The sequence below is a fragment of the Theropithecus gelada genome, chromosome 5 (assembly GCF_003255815.1).
Source record: "Theropithecus gelada isolate Dixy chromosome 5, Tgel_1.0, whole genome shotgun sequence".
NCBI classification, from domain to species: domain Eukaryota; kingdom Metazoa; phylum Chordata; class Mammalia; order Primates; family Cercopithecidae; genus Theropithecus; species Theropithecus gelada.
Window position 1 is genome coordinate 116,431,068 of NC_037672.1, and position 25,488 is coordinate 116,456,555.

A 25,488-nucleotide genomic window follows, 5' to 3' on the forward strand; every position below is an offset into this window, starting at 1 on the left:
TCACTCTGCCACTGGACATCACCAATAGGATGGGTAACAAACATACAAAAATTAACATGTCAAATGAAACTCGATCTCTAGCTCTAAATCGGCTCCTTTCCCAATCTGCCTCATCTCAGTAAATTGCATATTTATATTCCCTGTTGCTCACATAAACAATCTAGGACCTACCCTTAATTCCATTTTTACCTTATACTCTATACCATCAGCAAAATCCTATTAGGTCTATTTATTTATTTATTTATTTCAGACAGAGCCTCGCTCTATCACCCAGGCTGGAGTGCCGTGGTGCAATCTCAGCTCATGGCAATCTCTGCCTCCTGGATTCAAGTGATTCTCCTGCCTCAGCCTCCCGAGTAGGTGGGACCATAGGCATCCATCACCTCGCCTGGCTAATTTTTGTATTTTTAGTAGAAACAGAGTTTTGTCAGGTTGGCCAGGCTGGTCTCGAACTTCAGACCTCAGGTGATCCACCTGCCTTGGCCTCCCAAAGTGTTGGGATTACAGGCGTGAGCCACTGCGCCTGGCTCTTCGGTCTATTTTCAAATTACATTCATCCTAGAACAAACTGCCATCATTTCTTATTTTCATTACTGCAAAAGCTTTCAGGTTGGACTTGGTGCTTTCACTCTTGCTCTCCTTGCCTTCCTTGTTCTCCATAGAACAGCCAGAAAGAAGGCATTTAGAAATGAAAATCAGGTCACGTCCGCTTCTAACTAAAAACTTTGTAACTGTTACACATAAAATACAATCCAAACTTGTTATCATGGCCTGGAAGACCTCACAGTCCTGGCCCCTATCTGTCTCTGGCTACATCTTGTATGGTTTTCCTCAAGCTCACCCAGCTGTATCCACACTGGGCTTCTACTGTTTCTTACATAATAGACTCCTTCTCATCTTGAGGCCTTTGTGCTTGTTTCCTTAGGCCTGAAATGTTTTCCTCAGATTTTCAGTAGATCATTCCTTCACATCTTTCAGAGTTTTGCTAAAATGTCATCTCACAGGGCACTTCCTGAAAATTTATTTAAATAGTACTCTTTCTCCTGGACTAAAATTCAACAGTGATATGGATACATAGAACAAACTCTCATCTACTCATTCTCCTTTATTTTTCTTCATAGCTCTTTTCTTCATTACCTTATAATATTATGAATTTATCTATTCCTTTCCTAAAAGTGAGTGTCCCTATCTACAGGGTAGGCACCCACAGAGAGCTGCAACTTTATCTGTTTTATTCAACATTATGATCTTAGTGTAAGTCTTAGTTTGAGCTGCTGTAACAAAATACCTTAGATTGGATAATTTATAAAGAACAGGAATTTATTTCCTCACAGTTCTGGAGCTTGGGAAGTCCAAGATCAAAATGCCAGCATTTGGTATCTGGCGAGGGTCTTTGCCTCACATGGCAAAAGAAGTGAACACGGTGTTCTCACATCATGGACAGGAGAAGGGCAAAAAAAGGCTTAAGCTAATTCCTTCTAGTCTCTTTATAAGGCACTAATCCATTCATGAGGGCAGTGCCCTCATGACTCAGTACAAGGGCTCCACCTCTTAATACCACCACAGTAAGGATTAAGTTTCAACACATAATTTTTGGGAGACATTCAGATCATAGCAACATCTAAAACTGTAGCTGGCACATAGTAGGCACACATTAAATATGTATATTAAAAGGTGAATGGATTTTACATAATGATTGGGGAAACCTGTGCTGTGTTATGTCAAGTAATTTACCTTTGATCAAGGTGGTATTTCAGGATAGCTAGTCTGACTCCTGAATCCCATCTCTTAGACTGTTCTATTTTATTTTTTGTTCAATGCTCTATAAATTCTACCTTGTTTACTTTTATTGCCTGTGGTGATCTGGAGAGAAGAAATCCTGTCTTAACTTCTACCTATCATTGTTGTTAGATTAGTCAACTGTATATATGAATGATATCCCTAATAATTAAATTCAAGAACAAAGCAATAGCTTCTGATTCCCACCTATGCATGGGAGGATGAGAAATATGCCCTCTTTACTCTACCCTCATCCCCTGCCTGCCAGCTAATACTTGTTAATTTAATCTGCAAACTACTATTTGCCTTTCTGTCATATAAATATTTTAAACTAGATACTCTTTTCCAAGAATAGCAGCTTGCATTGGTATTTAATTTTCATGATCATATATATTTTTTTGAGATGGAGTTTTGCTCTTGTCACCCAGGCTGGAGTGTGGTGGCACGATTTCAGCTCACTGCAACCTCTGCTTCCTGGGTTCAAGCGATTCATCTTGCTTCAGCCTCCTGAGTAGCTGGGATTACAGGCTCCTGTCCCCACACTCAGCTAATTTTTGTATTTTTTTAAGTAAAGATGGGGTTTCACTATGTTGGCCAGGCTGGTTTCGAACTACTGACCTCAGGTGATCCACTTGCCTCGGCCTCCCAAAGTGCTAGGATTATAGGCATGAGCCATTGTGCCCAGCCTATGACCACATTTTTAAAGTGGCTTTTATTCTCATTGCCATTACTTTTTATATTATGCTTCTTGAGTTATTTATTTAAAAGTTATCTGGAATATGTCTTCAAGTAATTCTCTTAGGAAAGGAACACCAATCTAAGTCCATGCATATCTGTAATACATATATATATATTTTCTACGTAATTTAGTATACCTTTCTTATGAAAAATAACATAAAATTTTATTATTTTCTCAATAGATTGAAAGTTCTTTGAGAGTAAAAACCATGACTTTCATTTCCATTTACTTGCTTCCAGCATATTCCTGGAAAATAGTTGCTATTCAAAACAGCCATTTGGTTTCCTTAGATGGATAAAATATCTGTGATGGACTCATATTAACTTACTACAAAAACTATGGCATAGCACTGAAAAGGTGGAATTTGGAGGGTATTTTTGAGGAGTATCTATGTATTAAACATTCTGCAGGCAAGAGCCCAGAACTTAATACATACAGAAGAGAACGAACAACTATAAGTTACATACATGAAAAAAAGAACATAAATTTAGCAAATTTGGAATCTGATTTAATTTATATAAACTGAATTTTAGGAAAAGAATTATTATCATAAAACTGTAAATATTGTAGGGTTCAAAAAGTACACTGAAGGACAGAGTATCCGGTAAATATTATAAAACAAGATTTTATTGTTTTAGAAGTTTGATAGTAAATTTTCAAATCAACATACAAAATTTCAAGTTTTAGGCTTCTGACCTAACCTAATACAGTATTCATAAGCTTTTGGGATTATTTTCTCCACTGTGCATAATAAAAACTTTTTAAAAGAGGAAAGTGTCAAATTATTGCAAGTTAAAAGCAACAGAAAACATTTCTCATGACACTGAAATCATTTTGAAACAAAATGTGACACAGTTCACCTGCAGTTCTCACAGTCTATGTTAACTGTTGTCAGCAACAAACATATTTAACTCCTAGCAAATTGGTTGGATAAAGGATGTAATGCCTGATGCTTGAAGTATTGTTCGCTTTACTCTACTTCCAGCAGTCTGAGTGCTTCTTACACAGGCCTTTCTAGTGAATTAAGTCTCCTTCTGCATCCCCAACCTGTATCATGGTACCTCAGGAAGGACAGAGTAGTTCTCAATCACAAAAAGGCAACTTCTAATAAGGAAGTTGCATGACACTGTAATACAATGGTCCCCAACATTTTTGGCACCAGGGACCAGTGGAAAACAATCTTTCCGTGGAAGACAATGTGTTCGTGGAAGACAATGTGTTCGTGGAAGACGATGCTTCTGAGAATAGGGGAAGGGGTGTAGGGATGGCGGGGTAGTGGGGAGATGGTTTTGGGATAAAACTATTCCACTTCAGATCATCAGGTATTAGTTAGATTCTCGTAAGGAACCTGCAACCTAGATCCCTCACATGCAAAGTTCACAATACAGTTTGCACTCCTGTGAGAATCTAATACCCCTGCTGACCTGACAGGAGGTGGAGCTCAGGTGGAAATGCTCACTCACTCTCCGCTCACCTCCTGCTGTGTGGCCTGATTCCTAACAGACCATAGATGGTTGGTCTGCGGCCTGAGGGTTGGGGACCCTTACTGTAACAGATGCAATGGGAATATACAAAAGAAATTGAATATGACTTTCCTTTTTACAGACTAAAATCTATTAGGGAGGGAAAATTTAATTGAAACGAAAGTAACAGAATCAAATTTGTAGCATACTCTACATATTTATGTTTTTATAAATTCTTAAAAAAAATACACATAGAAATTAAGGTAGTCAAGAAAGATAGCAGAGTGATTGAGCTACAAAGAAAATAAGATCTCTTCCATGTTTTAAATAATCTTCACAATATTAGAGAATCTATATAGTCTTGCCAGGTCCTATGGTACAATGCATTATGTAAGTATATTGTAATGAATTACAAAGATACATCAAAGAGAATTCCAATCTTTTTAGAGTACAATCTGGTAAGAAAAAAGGCAGACATACCAATGGATATAATGAAAGCCACTTGCATATAAAATAGGATCACAGGGGAGGTGAAAATAGAAGTCATGGAAACTTCAGAGTGGAAAGCTTACTTCTGGCTGTGGGAAATTGGGAAAGCTTCAAGAAGAAAGTTAAATGTGAATTAGGGCTTAAAAGGGATTTAGAAACATAGCTGTAAATATTAGAGTACTCCAAGCAGAGAAAGAGAGGGAAAAAAAGAGTATGAGTAGAGGCAGTGAGGTAAGAGAGCATAAATGCAAAGAGCAAGCAGTTAAAGCATGCGTGAAAGTGAATAGGGCAAAACCTGCATGACTGACCTCTCCACTGGGATGTCTAATCATGTTTTCCACCCACACACCAACTCTGTTCTTTTCTGTCTTCCACCAGCCAGTTGCTAAAACTCTAAACATAGGAGTTTTCGTTGATTTTTCTATTTTCCTCATAGTTTTAATCCAATTTATCAGCAAATCCTGTTGACTCTACCTGTAAAGCACATCCTGAACCCACCCACTTCTTTCCACCTTTCCATAAAATACATGAAATACAAGTCATCATTTCTTGCTTGAGTTATTGCAATAGCTTCCCTCCTTCCACTGTTGTCTTTTTTTTTTTTTTTTTTTTGAGACTGAGTTTCACTCTTGTTGTCCAAGCTGGAGTGCAATGGCACGATCTCGGCTCACTGAAACCTCCACCTCCTGCGTTCAAGGGATTCTCCTGCCTCAGCCTCCCGAGTAGCTGGGATTACAGGCATGTGCCACCATGCTCAGCTCATTTTCTTGTATTTTTAGTAGAGATGGGTTTCTCCATGTTGGTCAGGCTGATCTCGAACTCCTGACCACAGGTGATTCATTTGCCTTGGCCTCCCAAAGTGCTGGGATTACAGGTGTGAACCACTGGCACTGTTGTCTTCTTATAATCTGTTCACACAGCAATAGCAGCCAGAATGATCCTTATGAAATGTAATTAGGTTATATACTCTCCTGCTTACCATCCTACAATGGTTGCCCTTCACATTTAGAAGGAAATCCATATTCCTTATTTAGAAAAAGTCCCATCCAACTTTACATCTCTGTCCCCTCTTCCCTCTGCCCCACCCTCACCCACTAGTCTAGGAACATAAGCCTTCTTTGTTTCCTAGAACACGCCAACATTATTTCTGCCTTAGGGTTCTTGGCATTAGCTATCCTGTCTACTGGAAATGCTGATGTACTTTAGCCATACTGTACATGTTTAACTTCTGTCCTTCAGATGGCTATTTAAATGTCACCTCTTCAGAAAAGTCTCCCCTGGTGATTCAATCTGAAGTAACTTTTTAGTATTTCAGTTGTTCAGTATTACAACACCCTATTTTAACTTTATGCATAGCTGCTATCACCATTAGATATTTTTGCATATAGTTATGTTTAGGGTCTATCTCTTTCACTAGAATGTAAGAACTAAGACTTTGATTATACTGCTCACTTGAAGCTGTGTCTGGCACTGAATGAGTAATCAAATGCTTAAACAAAGAGAAAAAGTTATGTGGGCTCTTGAATGACAAGATAAAGAAGTTGGGCTTTATTCAGAAGACAAATGGAAGAATGCTAAGGTTTTTGAGGTAGAAAGATGCAACAGACATACTTTTTGCCCTAAAAGAGTTTATAATTCACAGATAACCGAAACAGATAATCCATATTCTTAAAAGGAGAAGCTCAATACAAAGTACCATTTCATTAGTAGCAAATGACTGACATAGAACAATTGATGCTACAGGAATGTGGCTAAGAATGTGGGCGGGGATAGTTTGAAGGAAGTTAGAACTGCAAGGCTATAGGACATTCATAAGTGGAAAAGTCAGGGAGGAAATTGCCTCTCTTTTATTTTCCTTTTCTTTCCTCTTCTCCCCTCTCCCCTCCCCTCTCCTCCCCTCCCCTTCCCTTTCTTTTTTTTTTCCTTTCCTTTCCCTTCTCCTTTCCTTCTTTCTTTCTTTTTTTCTGAGATGAGGTCTTGCTATGTCATCCAGGCTGGTCTCAAACACCTGGGCTCAAGTGATTCTCCTGTTTCAGCATCCCAGGTACTTGGGATTACAGGTGTGAGCCACTGCACCCAGAAGGGAATATCTTTCTTTCTTTCTTTTTTTTTTTTTGAGACAAGTTTTACTTTGTCACCCAGGCTAGAATGCAGTGGCATGATCTTGGCTTACTGCAACCTCCGCCTCCTGGGTTCAAGTAATTCTCCTGCCTCAGCCTCCTGAGTAGCTGAGATTTCAGTTGCCTGCCACCATGCCCAGCTAATTTTTGTATTTTTAGTAGAGACAGGATTTTGCCATGTTGGCCAGGCTGGTCTCGAACTCCTGACCTCAGGTGATCCTCCTGCCTCAGCTTCCCAAAGTAAGCCAGCACATCCGGCCTAGAAATATCTTGAATAGGGGAAATATTGTTGGTAAAAGTACAAAGGCAAGACATGTCTGTAATGAACTCAGTGTACAGGGAATAGATTAGTCCAAAACTAACAGTATATACAAAGGAACTTCAATGAATTTGTTATCAATATTTGGTTTTTCATAAAAGCATGGTCTTTAAAGTAGAAATGCTTGCCTCAGAGGTCAGAAAATGGCAATCATTCATAGAGTGTAAGTAAGCCCATAAAATCATGAATTAAACAAACCCATAAAATCATGCCTATAAAATCATGAAATTGTTTTCTATTTTGACAAATAAATTTGAATATTAATTAAGATCTGTTTTCTTTTTTTATTTCCCACAGAGTTGCCACCCCATTTGGAGGTTTTGAAAAAGCATCAAAAATCGTTAAATTTAAAGTTCCAGATTTTGAGCTACTATTGCTAACAGATCCCAGGTTTATGTCCTTTGTCAATCCCCTTTCTGGCAGACGGTCCTTTAATAGGACTCCTAAGGGATGGATATCTGAGAATATTCCTATAGTGATAACAACTGAACCTACAGATGATACCACCATACCAGAATCAGAAGACCTATGAAAAGAAAGTTGTATGTGCCACATAAAACTCTGAATATAAAAGTTGCTGTTTTACTATTTTAATTACTGGCAAAGCCACTTGCATTTTTCATTAGTAGCAATAATAGCAATTTAGTGATTTTCCTTTTGTGACATTCAATTTCAATCTCAGATCAAATACTAATAAACATTTAGAAATCTTACTTTAAAAAACTTATAACTCACTTGTCTTCATTCATAATTTTGTTTTCACCTCGTTTAAAGAATCTAGACATTTTATTGCAATAGTTCAGTTGGAAAAGTAATTGACAAAGAGTTTCACCTTTGTCTCATTTTATATGATTTATTGCAGGGTAAGTTTTTCAAGTAGAATCTAGAATTAAAATACAGGAGAGATATGAAGACTTATTCAGAGTTTCATCTAAGGGATGAAAGCTATGGAAGATGATGTGCAAATGTTACTGATGGAGAAAAGGGTTGGGTGTGTCCTTTCTGGTGACCATGAGAAAATAATATGTCTTGATGAAGTCTTTTCATTAGTCACTCTTAGAATTCTAAAGTGCTTTGCACTTTTCAATATGTTTTGAATCATTAGGTAATTATTCTGGATGATATTCTCCTAAGTTCAATTCAGTTATTATATTCATTTAGCATTAAGTCAAGGATATTGAGAGACAATGACTCAAGGGACGTCATATACTATAGTTTTAAGGACCAAGGTGTGCCCAAAATTCAAGTTTCACAAATTCCAATGCTGTGCATTGATTATGTTCAACTTTATGTGTGCATTTTTAGAAGAGCAAGAACAAATAAAGTACACACTAATATACATATAAATACATACATGTATGTGAGAGAAGGAAAGAGTAATTTGAATTGGCAGCTTTTTTTGCTAAATCTTTAAATTCTGTTAAAATCCTCAAGTAACTGGGGAGTACATGCTTTAAGACACAAACAAGGCCGGGCGCGGTGGCTCAAGCCTGTAATCCCAGCACTTTGGGAGGCCGAGACGGGCGGATCACGAGGTCAGGAGATCGAGACCATCCTGGCTAACCCGGTGAAACCCCGTCTCTACTAAAAAATACAAAAAACTAGCCGGGCGAGGCGGCGGGCGCCTGTAGTCCCAGCTACTCGGGAGGCTGAGGCAGGAGAATGGCGTGAACCCGGGAGGTGGAGCTTGCAGTGAGCTGAGATCCGGCCACTGCACTCCAGCCTGGGCGACAGAGTGAGACTCCGTCTCAAAAAAAAAAAAAAAAAAAAAAAAGACACAAACAAAAACAAAGGGCATGAAAGTATCTGAAAGCAATGTAGCACACATCTATCATAACATATGTAATATACTGACATAGAAGACTCAAACTAAACTAATATAAAGTTATAGTTATATCTTAAAATATGATTAAGGAAGTATATGACATATAACTTATAGAAATCGGTATCAATTTCTCCCATTTCAATTCAGTTAAGAGTTCTGTGATAGATGTTTATAGCAGAGAGGAAACATCTCATCAATAGAAAACTGTCTATCAGATGAAGTTTAGGAGATAGGAAAAAGTACTGTGTATAGTAATGAAAATACCAAGTTGCAACATTACATATTTACAAAACAAATCTCTGTTTGTAGTGTGGAAATTGGTGACTGCTTTAATCATTGTCTAGACTTGTAAGTAGAAAAATTTTAAAAATTTGCTTATGAAAATATAACCCCTAGAAAGTAACAATGACAAAGTATTATATTTATACACACTATTGTAGAGAATTTGTATATTTTTAAATATGTCTTAAGATATCTTAATTTTATTTTTAAGTTTTGGTGTTTACCTGTTTTAAAATGATCATGTTGGCATCTGTGATAAGCTATCATTGAGGCTCCCATCATGCCATTTTTTGTTCATTTTAATCTTTAAAAAATAAAAATTAGGCATATTCATTATGCATTTTGATGAAATGGTTTAGTTCTTTATTAACATCATGAAATGAGTCATTATTTTTAATGAAAATGAAATCTTTTGCATTGTTTCAACCATTTCCAAATATAAACTGTATGATTACTGTCCCCATTCTGCCAACCACTGAAAGTAGAGGCCAGCAATAAAGTATGTTAGCTACAGAACAGTACTCCCCGGTATCATAAAAGATAACTTAAAAAGAAAAATCCTAGCCAGGTGCGGTGGCTCACGCCTGTAATCCCAGCACGTTGGGAGGCCAAGGCAGGTGGATCACGAGGTCAGGAGATTGAGACCATCCTGGATAACACGGTGAAACCCTGTCTCTACTAAAAATACAAAAAATTAGCCAGGCGTGGTGGCAGGTGCCTGTAGACCCAGCTACTCAGGAGGCTGAGGCAGGAGAATGGCATGAACTCAGGAAGCAGAGCCTGCAGTGAGTCAAGATCGTGCCACTGCACTCCAGCCTGGGTGACAGAGCAAGACTCCGTCTCAAAAGAAAAAAAAGGAAAATCCTAAGTGATACTCATTGTTTTAAAAAGATTGGGTAGGAAAAGAAAAAATAATCTTCTGTTTACTATTGTATTTCTTTCTTTCTTGGAAGTGTCTATTAATTCTATCTCAGCTGACACCTTTAGAAAGGCCAACATTTCACTCTGGTTGTTACACAATTCAGAATTCAAAAGGAATTTCAAATGAGGTTTGATTAACCTGAAAAATAGCTAAATCTTTCAAAGTCAAAAGAAATATGACAGTCCCAGCACTTTTGGAGGCCAAGGCGGGTGGATCACGAGGTCAGGATATCGAGACCATCCTGGATAACACCGTGAAACCCTGTCTCTACTAAAAATACAAAATATTAGTCAGGTGTGGTGGCAGGTGCCTGTAGTCCCAGCTACTCAGGAGGCTGAGGCAGGAGAATGGCATGAACTCGGGAAGCAGAGCTTGCAGTGAGCCAAGATCGCACCACTGCACTCCAGCCTGGGTGACAGAGCGAGACTCTGTCTCAAAAGAAAAAAAAGGAAAATCCTAAGTGATACTCATTGTTTTAAAAAGATTGGGTAGAAAAAGGAAAAATAACCTTCTGTTCACTATTGTATTTCTTTCTTGGAAGTGTCTATTAATTCTATCTCAGCTGACACCTTTAGAAAGGCCAACATTTCACTCTGGTTGTTACACAATTCAGAATTCAAAAGGAATTTCGAATGGGGTTTGATTAACCTGAAAAATAGCTAAATCTTTCAAAGTAAAAAGAAATATGACAGTCTCTTTACAACAACAGAAAGACCGTGACATTTTTTCCACCTGCTTTTGTATAAATAAGATATGGAAAAAAAGAGAAAAAATATTTTTTAAAAAGGTAAAAATGAAAATTTGTTGCTGGAGTACTAAATGTCAGACACTAGTCATTTCCTTATAAAGGCAATTTAATATATTTAACATTGTGTTTTCATAATTATTCTGTAAGGATGGCATTACAAATAATCTCAATTTTATATTGAAAAGACTGAGCCTCAGAGAACCAACATGACTTGAAATAAGCCTAGCTCATATTTGGAAGAACTTGGTGAGTCTGGCTGTAAAGTACATGTTCTAAGAACACATGGTTCATAACTTTTCTCTAAGAATAAAGTTCAGCCTTAAAGTATTTAGACAAAATAATAAAAATTCTCTATTATCTTAATTTTGAGCAAATATATCTATACACTGAGTAGTTTTAGAGTCACCATCCAAAGTTTTACAGGCATTCATAAAAAAACTGAACTTTCAGATGGTGTTGAAAGCAAACTAAATTAAACAGCAGTATGCACATTTACTTTTGAAATTGGAGAAACACAAAAGTGCACTCCGATTAAACCTGCTCATTTCTGCTCAGTATTGTACACCTGTTTGATCTATGTAATCTTCCTTTTCTAAGGAGAAAGAGTGGGAAAGCAGAAGAAAGAAAGAGTTAAGAAATGCATGACAGGCTGAAAGAAATCATCTAGTTAATAACATACCAAAACCACTCCTTCAAAAGAAAACATTTTCTACTTTTTAAAATGTTAGAGGAAATTCTCTCAGATTTCATTATACTGTTAAATAGACTTCTGGGTCATGAAATTATATCTTCTATTTTAAGCCAATTTCTTCTAAGATCATTGGCAGGACTGATGATCAACTTACCAACTGTCCCCTGGATGATAACTACAGCTACATTAATAACCAAGCTATGGTTAGAAAGACTATCTTTGGCTTTTAACTCTCCACTTCCTTTCATCATTTCTAAAACATTTTATTTCTCACCTCGTAACTCAATATTTAAGAGGACTTGACAATTAAAAATAACTAATTATTGGTTATTACAAAATCAAGCCAAATATAGACAATAATTTTTATGATCAAAATGATCATTTATTGCATCTACCTTAAATTTTACATCTTCTAAATAGACCCATTTATAAATATTTTAGCAGCTTGGAAGTGGAGGGAGCCAATTAATCTTGCAAAGGCTAATGTGGAGCAAAATGTCCAGTCGTGAGTATGAAAAGAACAGCCTGAACTTTTCAACTAAGGACACAGCTGTACCAGCACAATTATTAATTCTGGAATTTCTTCACTCTGCTGCTTATGCAAGATAAAACTTACATGGTATGATTGCAGTTTTTCAGGCACAACTGTCTTTTATTAAGCTTAGAAAAGTAGTACTTTGTCCCTTTTCTTATGAAAAATAATTTTGCCCTCCACACTCTATTCTGTAGCAAGAAGGGCCGTTCACTTTCTATGAAAGGCAGAAAAGTGCCATGCTTTTACCAAAAGACAAGCAAAGGCAATCCATTTCAAACTAACTGATCAAAGCACACTGCAAATATATAAAATAATATTTTTAAAATTATAATGCCTTTTACAAGTTAAACTTTCCTGAACTAACAAAAAAGGAAGTAAAAGTGTATAAGAGTTTTAACAGCTTAAACTAAAATGTTATTAACTAAAAGCACGGGTTATTTGAATTTCTTAAATGGAGGAGCTAGATTGCAACCCAGGATATAAATTTACCCTGCCTTCTCAATGTAATGTGATTTCAGTGGGAAGATTTGGTACATACGGGCAAAGAGAGAAAAAAAGCTATTTGAAAGAGCTTATAGTTCAGATCAAAATAAGAATGTGCTTGTTATTTTGTATTGTGTAATCTTTTTTTTTTTTTAAGAGACCGTTTCTCATTCTGTCACTCAGGCTGCAATGCAGTGCACTGGCCCGGTTATAGCTTACCACTGCAGGCTCAAAATCCTAGGCTCAAGTGATCCTTCTGCCTCAGCCTCTTGAGTAATTGGGACTATAGGCATGCACTACCACATCTGGCTAATTTTTAAAATTTGTTTAAAGATAGGGTTTTGCTATGTTGCACAGTGATCCTCCCACCTAGGCTTTTCAAAGCGTTAGGGTTACAGGCGGGCGCCACCAAGCCCAGCCTGCATTGTGTAACATTTTGAAAAATATTTTTATGACAACTCAGGGCAGTGCAGATGTTTCAGGAAACAGGACTGGAAAGTTATAAGGAAAAAAAAGATAAAGTAAATGTCATTCCCTATTTTGAAATTGCTCATTAAAGAAACTGCATCACTAACAAAATAAATATAAAAGAAGGGGTGTGTATGGAGGTAAAGGAAGGCCAGAGTGAAGTAGGCTGGAAGGAAATACAATTCAGGTTGTACAAAAGCTAACTGCGTTATTTTATAGTTTCTGAAGCTTTTTATTCACCTCTTTTAAAGTATTTTTGGTCTACATAGACACAATTGTTTGATGTGGATTGTCATCTAAATAGATACTCTCATTACATTTATCATCTCTCACAAATAATATATTAAAGCAATTTTATTTAAAGGTTCCAGCTTCACAGTAACAAATTTACATGCTGATTTACCACAAATCAATGAGTAATCTCAAGCAATTCATTTCACACTGTAAATCACAGTTTTCCTCAAGTATTTATATGGCTCAAACATCACCTCCTCCTAAGACCTTTCCTGACCACCTTTATTTAAAAGAGCACACTTCTAATCCTTTATTGGGCTTTTATTTTTCTTTACAGCACTTATCACTCCCCAACATGTGTTAGTCCAGATCCTCTGAGAAGCAGATGTGAAGATGAGATTAAATGTGCAAGCATTTTATTAGGAGAAATGCATGTGTGAAAGAAAATGAGGAGGGAGTCAAGAATGTCTTGGAGATATATATACCCACTATGTACCCACAAAAAATAAAAATTAAAAAAAAAATGAAGTCTGGGAGAGCCAGCAGGCCTAAAATGGAAATGCGTGCAAGTGTTCTAGGCTGTCATGCAATCTCAGGTCAGCAAGGCTGTTGGGAGATCCTGAGCCAGTCAGCCATACTCAGAGGGGTCCTGTGTTTCCCAGAAACCGCCTATCTTAGTGGCACTGTCATAGTCAGTCATTAGCTAGGAGTGGCCTGTGAAGGCAGCCTCTGCACCAGTGCATCGTGGAGTTCAGAATACAGCATCACTGGGGCTCCTGGCCAATTATGTTGCTGGTGTTCTACAAGGAGCATTCCAATGACTGCCACACATATTTTTACATGTATTTCTTTCTTTATTGTTTAATTCTTTCACCAGAATGAATGCTGTCTGAGGGCAGGGATTTGCCTTATTTACTTATTTAATTGACAAATACAAAATTGTATGTTAATCATGTATAACATGATGCTTTGAAATATGTATACATTGTGAAACATAGGCATTACCTCATATACTGATCATTTTTTGTGGTGAGAAAATTGAAAATCTCTCTTCATGATTTTCAAAATACAATGTTATTATTAACTATAGTCATCATGTTGTACACCAGACTTTTTGAACTTCCTCCTATGTAACTGAAATTTTGAATCATTTGATCAATATCTTCCCAACCACTGCCCCCTTCCCAGCACCTGGTAACTACCATTCTACTCTCTACTTCTATGAGTTCAACTTTTTTAGATTCTGCATATAAGTGAGATCACTTTTATTAACTGCTGTATCCTGTATGCCCGGTCCATTCTAAACAATAATATTGGCTGGGCGCGGTGGCTCATGCCTGTAATCCCAGCACTTTGGGGGGCCGAGGCAGGCAGATCACCTGAAATCAGGAGTTCGAGACCAGCCTAGCCAACATGGTGAAGCCCCTTCTCTACTAAAAAATACAAAAATTAGCTGGGCGCAGTGGTGGGCGCCTGTAATCCCAGCCACTCAGGAGGCTGACGCAGGAGAATTGCTTGAACCCAGGAGACGGAGGTTGCAGTGAGCTGACACGGTGCCACTGTACTCCAGCCTGGGTGACAGAGTGAGATTCCATCTCAAAAAAAAAAAAAAAAAAAAAGAACAATATCTATTTGTGAAATAAACATATCTGAATTATGGCAATAACATAAGTATCTATATTTTAAAAATGCATTATAAAACACATTATCCAATACTTGGTAAATGTTCAATAAATGGAAGTGATTTGTATTTAAAAAATGAAAAATTATTAAAATCACACAGTAAAAAAGCAATGGTATTCAGAACTAAATTAGATCAGAGATGACACTGGAATTACTTTGGGATAAATATACCAATATGATTTGACTCTGTGTTCCCACCCAAATCAAGGGAGGGACCTGGTGGGAGGTAATTGGATCAAAGGAATGGTTTATCCCATGCTGTTCTCGTGATAGTCAGGGAGTTCTCACAAAATCTGATGGTTTAAACGTGTTTCCCAGTTCTCCCTTTGCTCTCACTCTCCTGCCACTTTGTGAACAAGGTACTTGCTTCCCCTTTGCCTTCTGCCAAGATTGTAAGTTTCCTGAGGCCTCCCAGTCATGTGGAACTGTGAGTCTATTAACTCTCCTTTCTTCATAAATTACCCAGTCTCAGGTAATATCTTTATAGCAGCGTGAGAACGAACTAATACATATACTTAGCCTGGATTTAGCATATATGTTGGAACAATTAGTATATTAAACATACACAGAGATTCAGAAACACTAAAGTAGCCTATATTTTAGGATAAGCATTAGCATTAGCTCCACTCTCCAGACTCAAAACTGTCATTAAGATAGCCTATTTACAGGTCAGGCATGGTGGCTCACACCTGTAATCCCAGCACTTTGGGAGACTGAGGCAGACGGATCACATGAGGCCAGGGGTTCCAGACCACCCTGGCCAACATGGTGAAACCCAGTGTCTACTAAAAATACAAAAATCAGCTGGGTGTGGTGGGGCGTACCTGTAATCCCAACTACTTGGGTGGCTGAGGCACAAGAATCCCTTGAACCTGGGAGGTGGAGGTTGCAGAGCCGAGATTGCACCACAGCACTCCAGCCTGGGTGACAGAGTGAGATCATGTCTCGAAAACAAAAAAAGGTAGCCTATTTAGGAGCTTGCTAAAATGGTCTTATTTCTTGTGAGCATTCACATTTTGTATATTATGTAAGAATTTTAAAAAATCAATATGGTGGATACTTTTCTTGATCAGTATACTATACCTCTTTGGGAAGTGTACTATATAATCAGAAGGGTGTTCCCATGGGATTGACATGTAGTACAGTACTGTCTCTTTTTTTAATACCTAAAATGGTTTTTCATGTAAATACCTGTTTGGAATGTTTTAAATCAAGAAAAATATTGCGTTTGGATTCTGATTCTTTGACACAACAAAACAAGAGTATAGTGAATAAAAACAAACATCTCCAAGTCCCTTGCTTTGGGGTGTTTCCACCTTGCTTAAGGAAAGTAGGCACCTGGAAGCTATAACCAATGAAAGAAGGTGACTCCTCTGTCAGCTGAAATAATGGCAAATGCATGAAATAATCTTTTTTTCTTCCCCATTTACCATGAAAAAGCAAGCAGGAATACTGCCCAATTTCTACATACATTCTACTCTCAAACCTAATTTTTAAACTTGGTTTCTAACATCCATTTTTCCTTAATCCTACCTATGTAAAATATAAGAGTTCATGAAAGTTCTACAACATAGCTAACTGGCCTCAGGTCCCAGACCTCCTGGAAAAGACTTCTTCTAGGTCCTGTAGCACTAGAGGAAGAGTATCAATTTTTTTTTTTTTTTTTTTTTTTAATCTTGGCTCACAGCAAGCTCCACCTCCCGGGCTCACGCCATTCTCCTGCCTCAGCCTCCCAAGTAGCTGGGACTACAGGCGCCCGCCTAATTAGCGCCCGGCTAATTTTTTGCATTTTTAGTAGAGACGGGGCTTCACCGTGTTTGCCAGGATGGTCTCGATCTCCTGACCTCGTGATCTACCCGCCTCAGCCTCTCAAAGTGCTGGGATTACAGGCGTGAGCCACCGCACCCGGCCAAGAGTATCTATTTTAAAACATAAAGTCAAATATGAACATGGACCACATTTATTTAAGAAATACACATATATAATATTTTGATTTGTTTTCTTATTCTGTCTACATTTTTAACATACCTAACAATTTGTAAAATATTGGATATAAATCAACCTGAAAGAAAACTAACCGTTTTTCAAGGATATATCATCATCAAAGCTGGTAAATATTTCTTGTTTATCAAGTTCAATCAACTTGTTTTTCCTTTGATCTTCCCAAATGAAATTTACATTAATGACAAAAGCAAACCACTTTTCCTTTTGGCAACAGAGGGCCACCATTATTAATAATTTCCTTACTCTCTCCTAGTCTCGATTCCTCACACTTTACTGGCCATTTGAAATTTAGTTAGAGTTCCCTTATCAAAAGAACTAGAACAAACAATAGACTTTGAATATGAAATTATTTTTCACATTAATTTTACAAATACTGTAACACAAATATATTTTACAAGTTTAAATAAAGTACCTTTCCACCTTCTTAAAAGTTTCCTCACTTCCTAAATAGAAATCGCTGGGGAAACAATGCTCTTTTTTTTTTTCTTTTTTTGAGACGGAGTCTCGCTCTGTGGCCCAAGCTGGAGTGCAGTGGCGTGGTCTTGGCTCACTGCAAGCTCCGCCTCCCAGGTTCACGCCACTCTCCTGCCTCAGCCTCCCGAGTAGCCGAGACTACAGGCACCCGCCACCACGCCTGGCTAGTTTTTTTTGTATTTTAGTAGAGAGGGAGTTTCACCATGTTAGCCAGGATGGTCTCGATCTCCTGACCTCGTGATCCGCCCATCTCGGCCTCCCAAAGTGCTGGGATTACACGTGTGAGACACCACGCCCGGCCAACAATGCTATTAAGGATCATATATAAGATAGTAGTGGTGCATCTGTAGTCCCAGCTTTTCAGGAGATTGAGACAGGAGAATCACCTGAGCCTGGCAAGTGGCGGTTGCAGTGAACCGAGATCACACACCACTACTCTCCAGTCTGGGAGACAGAGCGAGATACCGTCTCACCAAAAACAGAAAAAAGAAAAAAAAAATAGAATGGATGAAAGCAGCCAAACAGAAGTAGAAACGAATTAAAATATAACTAATTTAATTATTTCCAGGAAGCCAATAGAAACACTGTAGCATTTATTTTCTGCGTAGATCTCATGAATTTATCCTCAAAGGCAATTTAAAAATCTGTCATTTGGAGGATCTAATTTCTTTTTTTTTTATTATTATACTTTAAGTTCTAGAGTACATGTGCACAACCTGCAGGTTTGTTACATATGTATACATGGTCCATGTTGGTGTGCTGCACACATTAACTCATCATTTACATTAGGTATATTTCGTAATGCTGTCTCTCCCCGCTTCCCCCACCCCATGACAGGCCCCAGTGTGTGATGTTCCCCTTCCTGTGTCCAAGGGTTCTCACTGTTCAATTCCCACCTATGAGTGAGAACATGTGGTGTTTGGTTTTCTGTTCTTGCGACAGTATGCTGAGAATGATGGTTTCCAGCTTCATTCATGTCACTGCAAAGGACATGAACTCATCCTTTTTTTTATGGCTGCATAGTATTCCATGGTATACATGTGCCACATTTTCTTAATCCAGTCTATCATTGATGGACATTTGGGTTGGTTCCAAGTTTTTGCTATTGTGAGGAGTGGCACGAGAACTACGTGACGAATGCACAAACTTCAGTAACCGATTCAATCAACTGGAAGAAAGGGTATCAGTGCTTGAAGATCAAATGAATGAAATGAAGCAAGAAGAGAAGTTTAGGGAAAAAAAGAGTAAAAAGAAACAAACAAAGCCTCCAAGAAATATGGGACTATGTGAAAAGACCATATCTACATCTGATTGGTGTACCTGAAAGTGATGGGGAGAATGGAACCAAGTTGGAAAACACTCTGCAGGATATTATCCAGGAGAACTTCTCCAACCTAGCAAGGCAGGTCATTCAAATTCAGGAAATACAGAGAATGGCACAAAGATACTGCTCGAGAAGCTCAACTACAAGACACATAATTGTCAGATTCACCAAAGTTGAAATGAAGGAAAAAATGTTAAGGGAGCCATAGAGAAAGGTAGAGATACCCACAAAGGGAAGCCCATCAGACTAACAGCAGATCTCTCGGCAAAAACTCTACAAGCCAGAAGAGAGTGGGGGCCAATATTCAACATTTTAAAAGAAAATAATTTTCAACCCAGAATTTCATATCCCATCAAACTAAGCTTCATAACTGAAGAAGAAATAAAATCCTTTACAGACAAACAAACACTGAGAGATTTTGTCACCACCAGGTTTGCCTTACAAGAGCTCCTGAAGGAAGCACTAAACATGGAAAGGAACAACCGGTACCAGCCACTGCAAAAACATGCCAAAATGTAAAGACCATCAATGCTAGGAAGAAACTCTATCAACTAACGAGCAAAATAACCAGGTAACATCATAATGACAGATTCAAAATCACAGATAACAATATTAACCTTAAGTGTAAATGGGCTAAATACTCCAATTAAAAGACACAGACTGGCTAACTGGATAAAGAGTCAAGACCCATCAGTGTGCTGTATTCAGAAGACCCATCTCTTGTGCAGAGACACACGTAGGCTCAAAATAAAGGGATGGAGGAAGATCTACCAAGCAAATGGAAAACAAAAAAAGGGAGGGGTTGCAATCCTAGTCTCTGATAAAACAGACTTTAAACCAACAAAGACGAAAAGAGACAAAGAAGGCCATTACATAATGGTAAAGGGATCAATTCAACAAGAAGAGCTAACTATCCTAAATATATATGCACCCAATACAGGAGCACCCAGATTCATAAAGTACTTAGAGACCTACAAAGAGACTTAGACTCCCACACAATAATAACGGGAGACTTAACATCCCACTGTCAATATTAGACAGATCAATGAGACAGAAAGTTAACAAGGATATTCAGGACTTGAACTCAGCTCTGCAACAAGCAGACTTCAGAAACATCTACAGAACTCTCCACCCCAAATCAACAGAGTATACATTCTTCTCAGCACCACATCATACTTATTCTAAAATTGACCACATAATTGGAAGTAAAACACTCCTCAGCAAATGTAAAATAACAAAAACCACAAACTGTCCTCTCAGACCACAGTGCAATCAAGTTAGAACTCAGGATTAAGAAACTCACTCAAAACTGCACAACTACATGGAAACTGAACAATTTTCTCCTTAATGACTACTGGGTACATAATGAAATGAAGGCAGAAATAAAGATGTTCTTTGAAACCAATGAGAACAAAGACACAACGTACCAGAATCTCTGGGACACATTTAAAGCAGTGTGTAGAGGGAAATTTATAGCACTAAATGCCCACAAGAGAAAGCAGGAAAGATCTAAAATTGGCACCCTCACATCACAATTAAAGGAACTAGAGAAGCAATAGCAAACACATTCAAAAGCTAGCAGAAGGCAAGAAATAACTAAGATTAAAGCAGAACTGAAAGGGACAGAGACACAAAAAGGCCTTGAAGAAAATCAGTGAATCTAGGAGCTGGTTTTTTGAAAAGATCAACAAAGTTGATAGACCGCTAGCAAGACTAATATAGAAGAAAAGTGAGAAGAATCAAAAAGACACAATAAAAAGTGATAAAGAGGATATCACCGATCCCACAGAAATACAAACTACCATCATAGAATACTATAAACACCTCTATGCAAATAAACTAGAAAATCTAGAAGAAATGGATAAATTCCTGGACACATACAACCTTCCAAGACTAAACCAGGAAGAAGTGGAATCTCTGAATAGACTAATAACAGGCTCCGAAATTGAGGCAATAATCAATAGCCTACCAACCAAAAAAAGTCCAGGACCAGACAGATTCACAGCCAAATTCTACCAGAGGTACAAGGAGGAGCTGGTACCATTCCTTCTGACAGTATTTCAATCAATAGAAAAAGAGGGAAACCTCCCTAACTCATTTTATGAGGCCAACTTCATGCTGATACCAAAGCCTGGCAGAGACACAACAAAAAAAGAGAATTTTACGCCAATATCCCTGATGAACATTAAAGTGAAAATCCTCAATAAAATACTGGCAAACCGAATCTAGCAGCACATCAAAAAGCTTATCTACCATGATCAAGTTGGCTTCAATGCTGGGATGCAAAGCTGGTTCAACATATACAAATCAATAAATGTAATCCATCACATAAACAGAACCAATGACAAAAACCACATGATTATCTCAATAGATGCAGAAAAGGCCTTTGACAAAATTCAACAGCCCTTCATGCTAAAAACTCTCAATAAACTTGGTATTGATGGAATGTATCTCAAAATAATAAGAGCTATTTATGACAAACACACAGCCAATATCGTACTGAATGGGCAAAAACTGGAAGCATTCTCTTTGAAAACTGGCACAAGACAGGAATGCCCTCTCTCACCACTCCTATTTAACACAGTGTTGGAATTTCAGGGCAATCAGGCAAGAGAAAGAAATAAAGCGTATTCAACTAGGAAAAGAGGAAGTCAAATTGTCCCTGTTTGCAGATGACATGATTGTATATTTAGAAAACCCCATTATCTCAGCCCAAATCTCCTTAAGCTGATAAGTAACTTCAGCAAAATCAATACAAAATCGATACAAAATCAATGTGCAAAAATCACAAGCATTCCTATACACCATTAACAGACAAACAGAGAGCCAAATCATGAGTGAACTCCCATTCACAACTGCTACAAAGAGAATAAAATACCTAGGAATCCAACTTACAAGGGATGTGAAGGACCTCTTGAAGGAGAATTACAAACCACTGCTCAACGAAATAAAAGAGGACACAAACAAATGGAAGAATATTCCATATTCATGGATAGGAAGAATCAATATCGTGAAAACGGCCATACTGCCCAAGGTAATATATAGATTCAATGCTATCCCCATCAATCTACCAATGACGTTCTTCACAGAATTGGGGAAAAAAAAAACTACTTTAAAGTTCATATGGAACCCAAAAAAGAGCCCGCATTGCCAAGACAACCCTAAGCAAAAAGAACAAAGCTGGAGGCATCACACTACCTGACTTCAAACTATACTACAAGGCAAAGTAACCAAAACAACATGGTACTGGTACCAAAACAGAGATATAGACCAATGGAACAGAACAGAGCCCTCAGAAATAATATCACACATCTACAACCATCTTATCTTTGACAAACATGACAAAAACAAGAAATGGGGAAAGGATTCCTTATTTAATACATGATGCTGGGAAAACTGGCTAGTCATACGTAGAAAGCTGAAACTGAATCCCTTCCTTCCACCTTATACCAATACTAATTTGAGATGGATTAAAGACTTAAATGTTAGATCTAAAACCATAAAAACCCTAGAAGAAAACCTAGGCAATACCATTCAGGACATAGGCATGGGCAAGGACTTCATGTCTAAAACACTAAAAGCAATGGCAACAAAAGCCGAAATAGACAAATGGGATCTAATTAAACTAAAGAGCTTCTGCACGGCAAAAGAAATTACCATCAGAGTGAACAGGCAACCTACAGAATGGGAGAAAATTTTTGCAACCTATCGATCTGACAAAGGGTAATATCCAGAAGCTATGAAGAACTTAAACAAATTTACAAGAAGAAAACAAACAACCCCATCAAAAAGTGGGCAAAGGATATGAACAGACACTTCTCAAATAAAGATACCTATGCAGCCAGCAGACACATGAAAAAATGCTCATCATCACTAGTCATCAGACAAATGCAAAGCAAAACCACAATCAGATACCATCTCAAGCCAGTTAGAATGGCAATCATTAAAAAGTCAGGAAATGGGTGGGTGTGGTGGCTCACACCTGTAATCCCAGTACTTTAGGAGGCCGAGGCGGGCAGATCATGAGGTCAGAAGATCGAGACCATCCTGGCTAACATGGTGAAACCCCGTCTCTACTAAAAATAGAAGAAAAAAAAATTAGCCGGGTGTGGTGGCGGGCACCTGTAGTCCCAGCTACTTGGGAGGCTGAGGCAGGAGAATGGTGTGAACCCAGGAGGTGTAGCTTGTAGTGAGTCAAGATCACACCACTGCACTCCAACTTGGGCAACAGAGTAAGATTCCATCTCAAAAAAAAAAAAAAAAATTCAGGAAACAGATGCTGGAGAGGATGTGGAGAAATAGGAATGCTTTTACACTGTTGGTAGGAGTGTAAATTAGTTTAACCACTGTGGAAGACAGTGTGGCAATTCCTCAAGGATCTAGAACTTGAAGCACTATTTGACCCAGCAATTCCATTACTGGGCATATACCCAAAGGATTATAAATCATGCTAGTATAAAGACACATGCACACATATGTTTATTGCGGCATTATTCACAATAGTAAAGACTTGGAACTAACCCAAATATCCATCAATGATAGACTGGATTAAGAAAAGGTGGCACATATACACCATGGAATACGATGCAGCCATAAAAAAGGATGAGTTAATGTCCTTTGCAGGCACATGGATGAATCTGAAAACCATCATTCTCAGCAAACTATCACAAGGACAGAAAACCAAACACTGCATGTTCTCACTCATATGTGGGAACTGAACAATGAGACCACTTGGACACAGGGCAGGGAACATCACACACTGGGGCGTGTTGGGGGTGGGGGGGCTGGGGGAGGGATAGCATTAGGAGAAATACCAAATGTAAATGACAAGTTAATGTGTACAGCAAACCAACATGGCACATGCATACCTATGTATCAAACCTGCACGATGTGCACGTGTACCCTAGAACTTAAAGTGTGGGGAAAAAAAAAAAAAGGAATAAAAAAGAACAAGTTATTCTTTTGCTAGGTAAAACCAACTGGTACTATATTAACAGCATGATGAGGGCCGGGCACGGTGGTTCATGCCTGTAATCCCAGCACTTTGGGAGGCCGAGGTGGGTGGATCACCTGAGGTCGGGTATTGGAGACCAGCCTCGCCAACATGGCAAAACCCCTTCTCTACTAAAACTACAAAAAAATTAGCCGGGCGTGGTGGCATTTGTCTATACTCACAGCTACTCGGGAGGCTGAGGTAGGAGAATCGCTTGAATCCGGGAGGCGGAGGCAGAGGTCCATTGTACTCCACCCTGGGCAACAACTGTCTGGAAAAAAAAAAAAAAAAAGAAAGCTATTGTTCTTTCTTGCGCTAGTTGTTGCTTGCTATTTAAATGTCAGCACTGTTTTTAGCAACTGAAATAGCTTCCTTCTATCACATTAACACTATTAAAACTTGATAAAGAGTTCTTTAGAGTTAAAAGTATTTGAAACATTAGCAGAATAAAACTTGCAGGAAGCAATTTAATGAAAACACTTTGATTTAACAATGTCTAAAAAGGCTTTAACACACAAACAAGGGATTTTACTTGCCTAGAGTTGGTTTGTGTTTTTCCTCAGCACAATTTCAGGTTTAGGGCTTGTTTCACTGATAAGAAAATGAAAGATTCAAGAACATAAACAGTTAAGAATTGGTAAAAAATTCAGTATCCTAGTATTTCTGCCTTCATATATACTTATAAATCTGGAAAATATTTTTGCCACTGAATATTTTCCAACAATCTTATTACATTATTTAAAATTAAGTGTTATTTTACTTTTTCCTTTTGACTGTGAAGTGAATTTTAACAAGGAAATTCAACTTGAAAACACTGGTGCCCTGAATATTTTTGCCATCTTTATAAAGAAAAGTGCTCTCCAGGGCAACTTCCTCTGGGTCTAGTATTTCAGCCAATATGCTATGAGCAAAAGACACTGTGTTACTTTACTATTGCATTTCTTAAAGAATTACTTTAAAAACAAGTTACTCCAAGGTGTAAAGTGAGTGTCTGTGTTTGTGTGCACGTGCAAGTCACAGAGGCTTGGATTTGTTGTATTTCCAAGGAGTGGGAAAATAAGTTTGATAAATTTGCAAACACGATGGTTGTTTTTCGTACAGTCAGAGAACTATCATAGATATCACAATTCAGAAAAAAGAAAATATTTGCTTTTGAAATACTCTTGACCTCCTTTTGTTTTCTTTCCTTTGTCTTATAAAAGGGTACAAAAGTACCAAGTATGTTTATCAATATTCCAATATTTGAATATAAAAGAAATTTTACTGCACTTTAAGAAAGAAAAGAGTTCTATCTTCCATGAAACTTCAGAATACTTCACGGAAAATTGTTCGCACTAGGCAAATTCCAAATGTTAAGGAATTGGATTTCAATCCTGGTTCTGCCAGAGTCTATGACGACCTTGGGTAACTTTTCTTTCCTGGGCTTAAGTTTTCTCATATTTACAGTGAGGGATTTTTAACAAACTAATCTCTGAGGTCCTTTCCACCTGTAAGATTCTTAGGAATCTTATATGTAAAATAATTTTATAAAACTAGTTTTATAAAAAGTTGAAGAGAAATGATGTTCATAGAAAAGAATCCTAGTGAATAACTTTATGACAATTAAACCTTCAGATATTTTTGGCCATTACTTCTAGACTTATTATTAGTACAGTATATACTGGCTTTGTTCATTTCTACTTACTCTACTGTATTTCCATGGCTGTAACTTGACAGCATATTTAACTGATATGGTCTTTTATTTAGTCATTCATCTTCTGTTTATTGAGTGCCTCCTATGTTCTAGACACTATGCTAGGTACCTCATTTTCATTATTTCTAAAATAAGGATATTAGTAATATCTAAATATTAATATTTAGGATCATTGAAAAAGTTAAATAAAATAGGCTGCATAAAGCAGTTAGTTTCTAAC

At 37.8% G+C, this 25,488-nt stretch overlaps 1 protein-coding gene across 1 annotated transcript in view; it reads left to right on the forward strand.

The window, feature by feature from the left end:
• Positions 1–7,636, forward strand: part of MYOZ2 (myozenin 2) — a 47,890-nt gene extending 40,254 nt beyond the window's left edge. The window contains exon 6 of the mRNA XM_025385470.1: positions 7,207–7,636. Coding sequence (XP_025241255.1) covers positions 7,207–7,441 — 235 coding nt within the window. The 3' untranslated portion in view covers positions 7,442–7,636. The remainder of the gene's footprint in view (positions 1–7,206) is intronic.
• Positions 7,637–25,488: the final 17,852 nt, after the last annotated feature.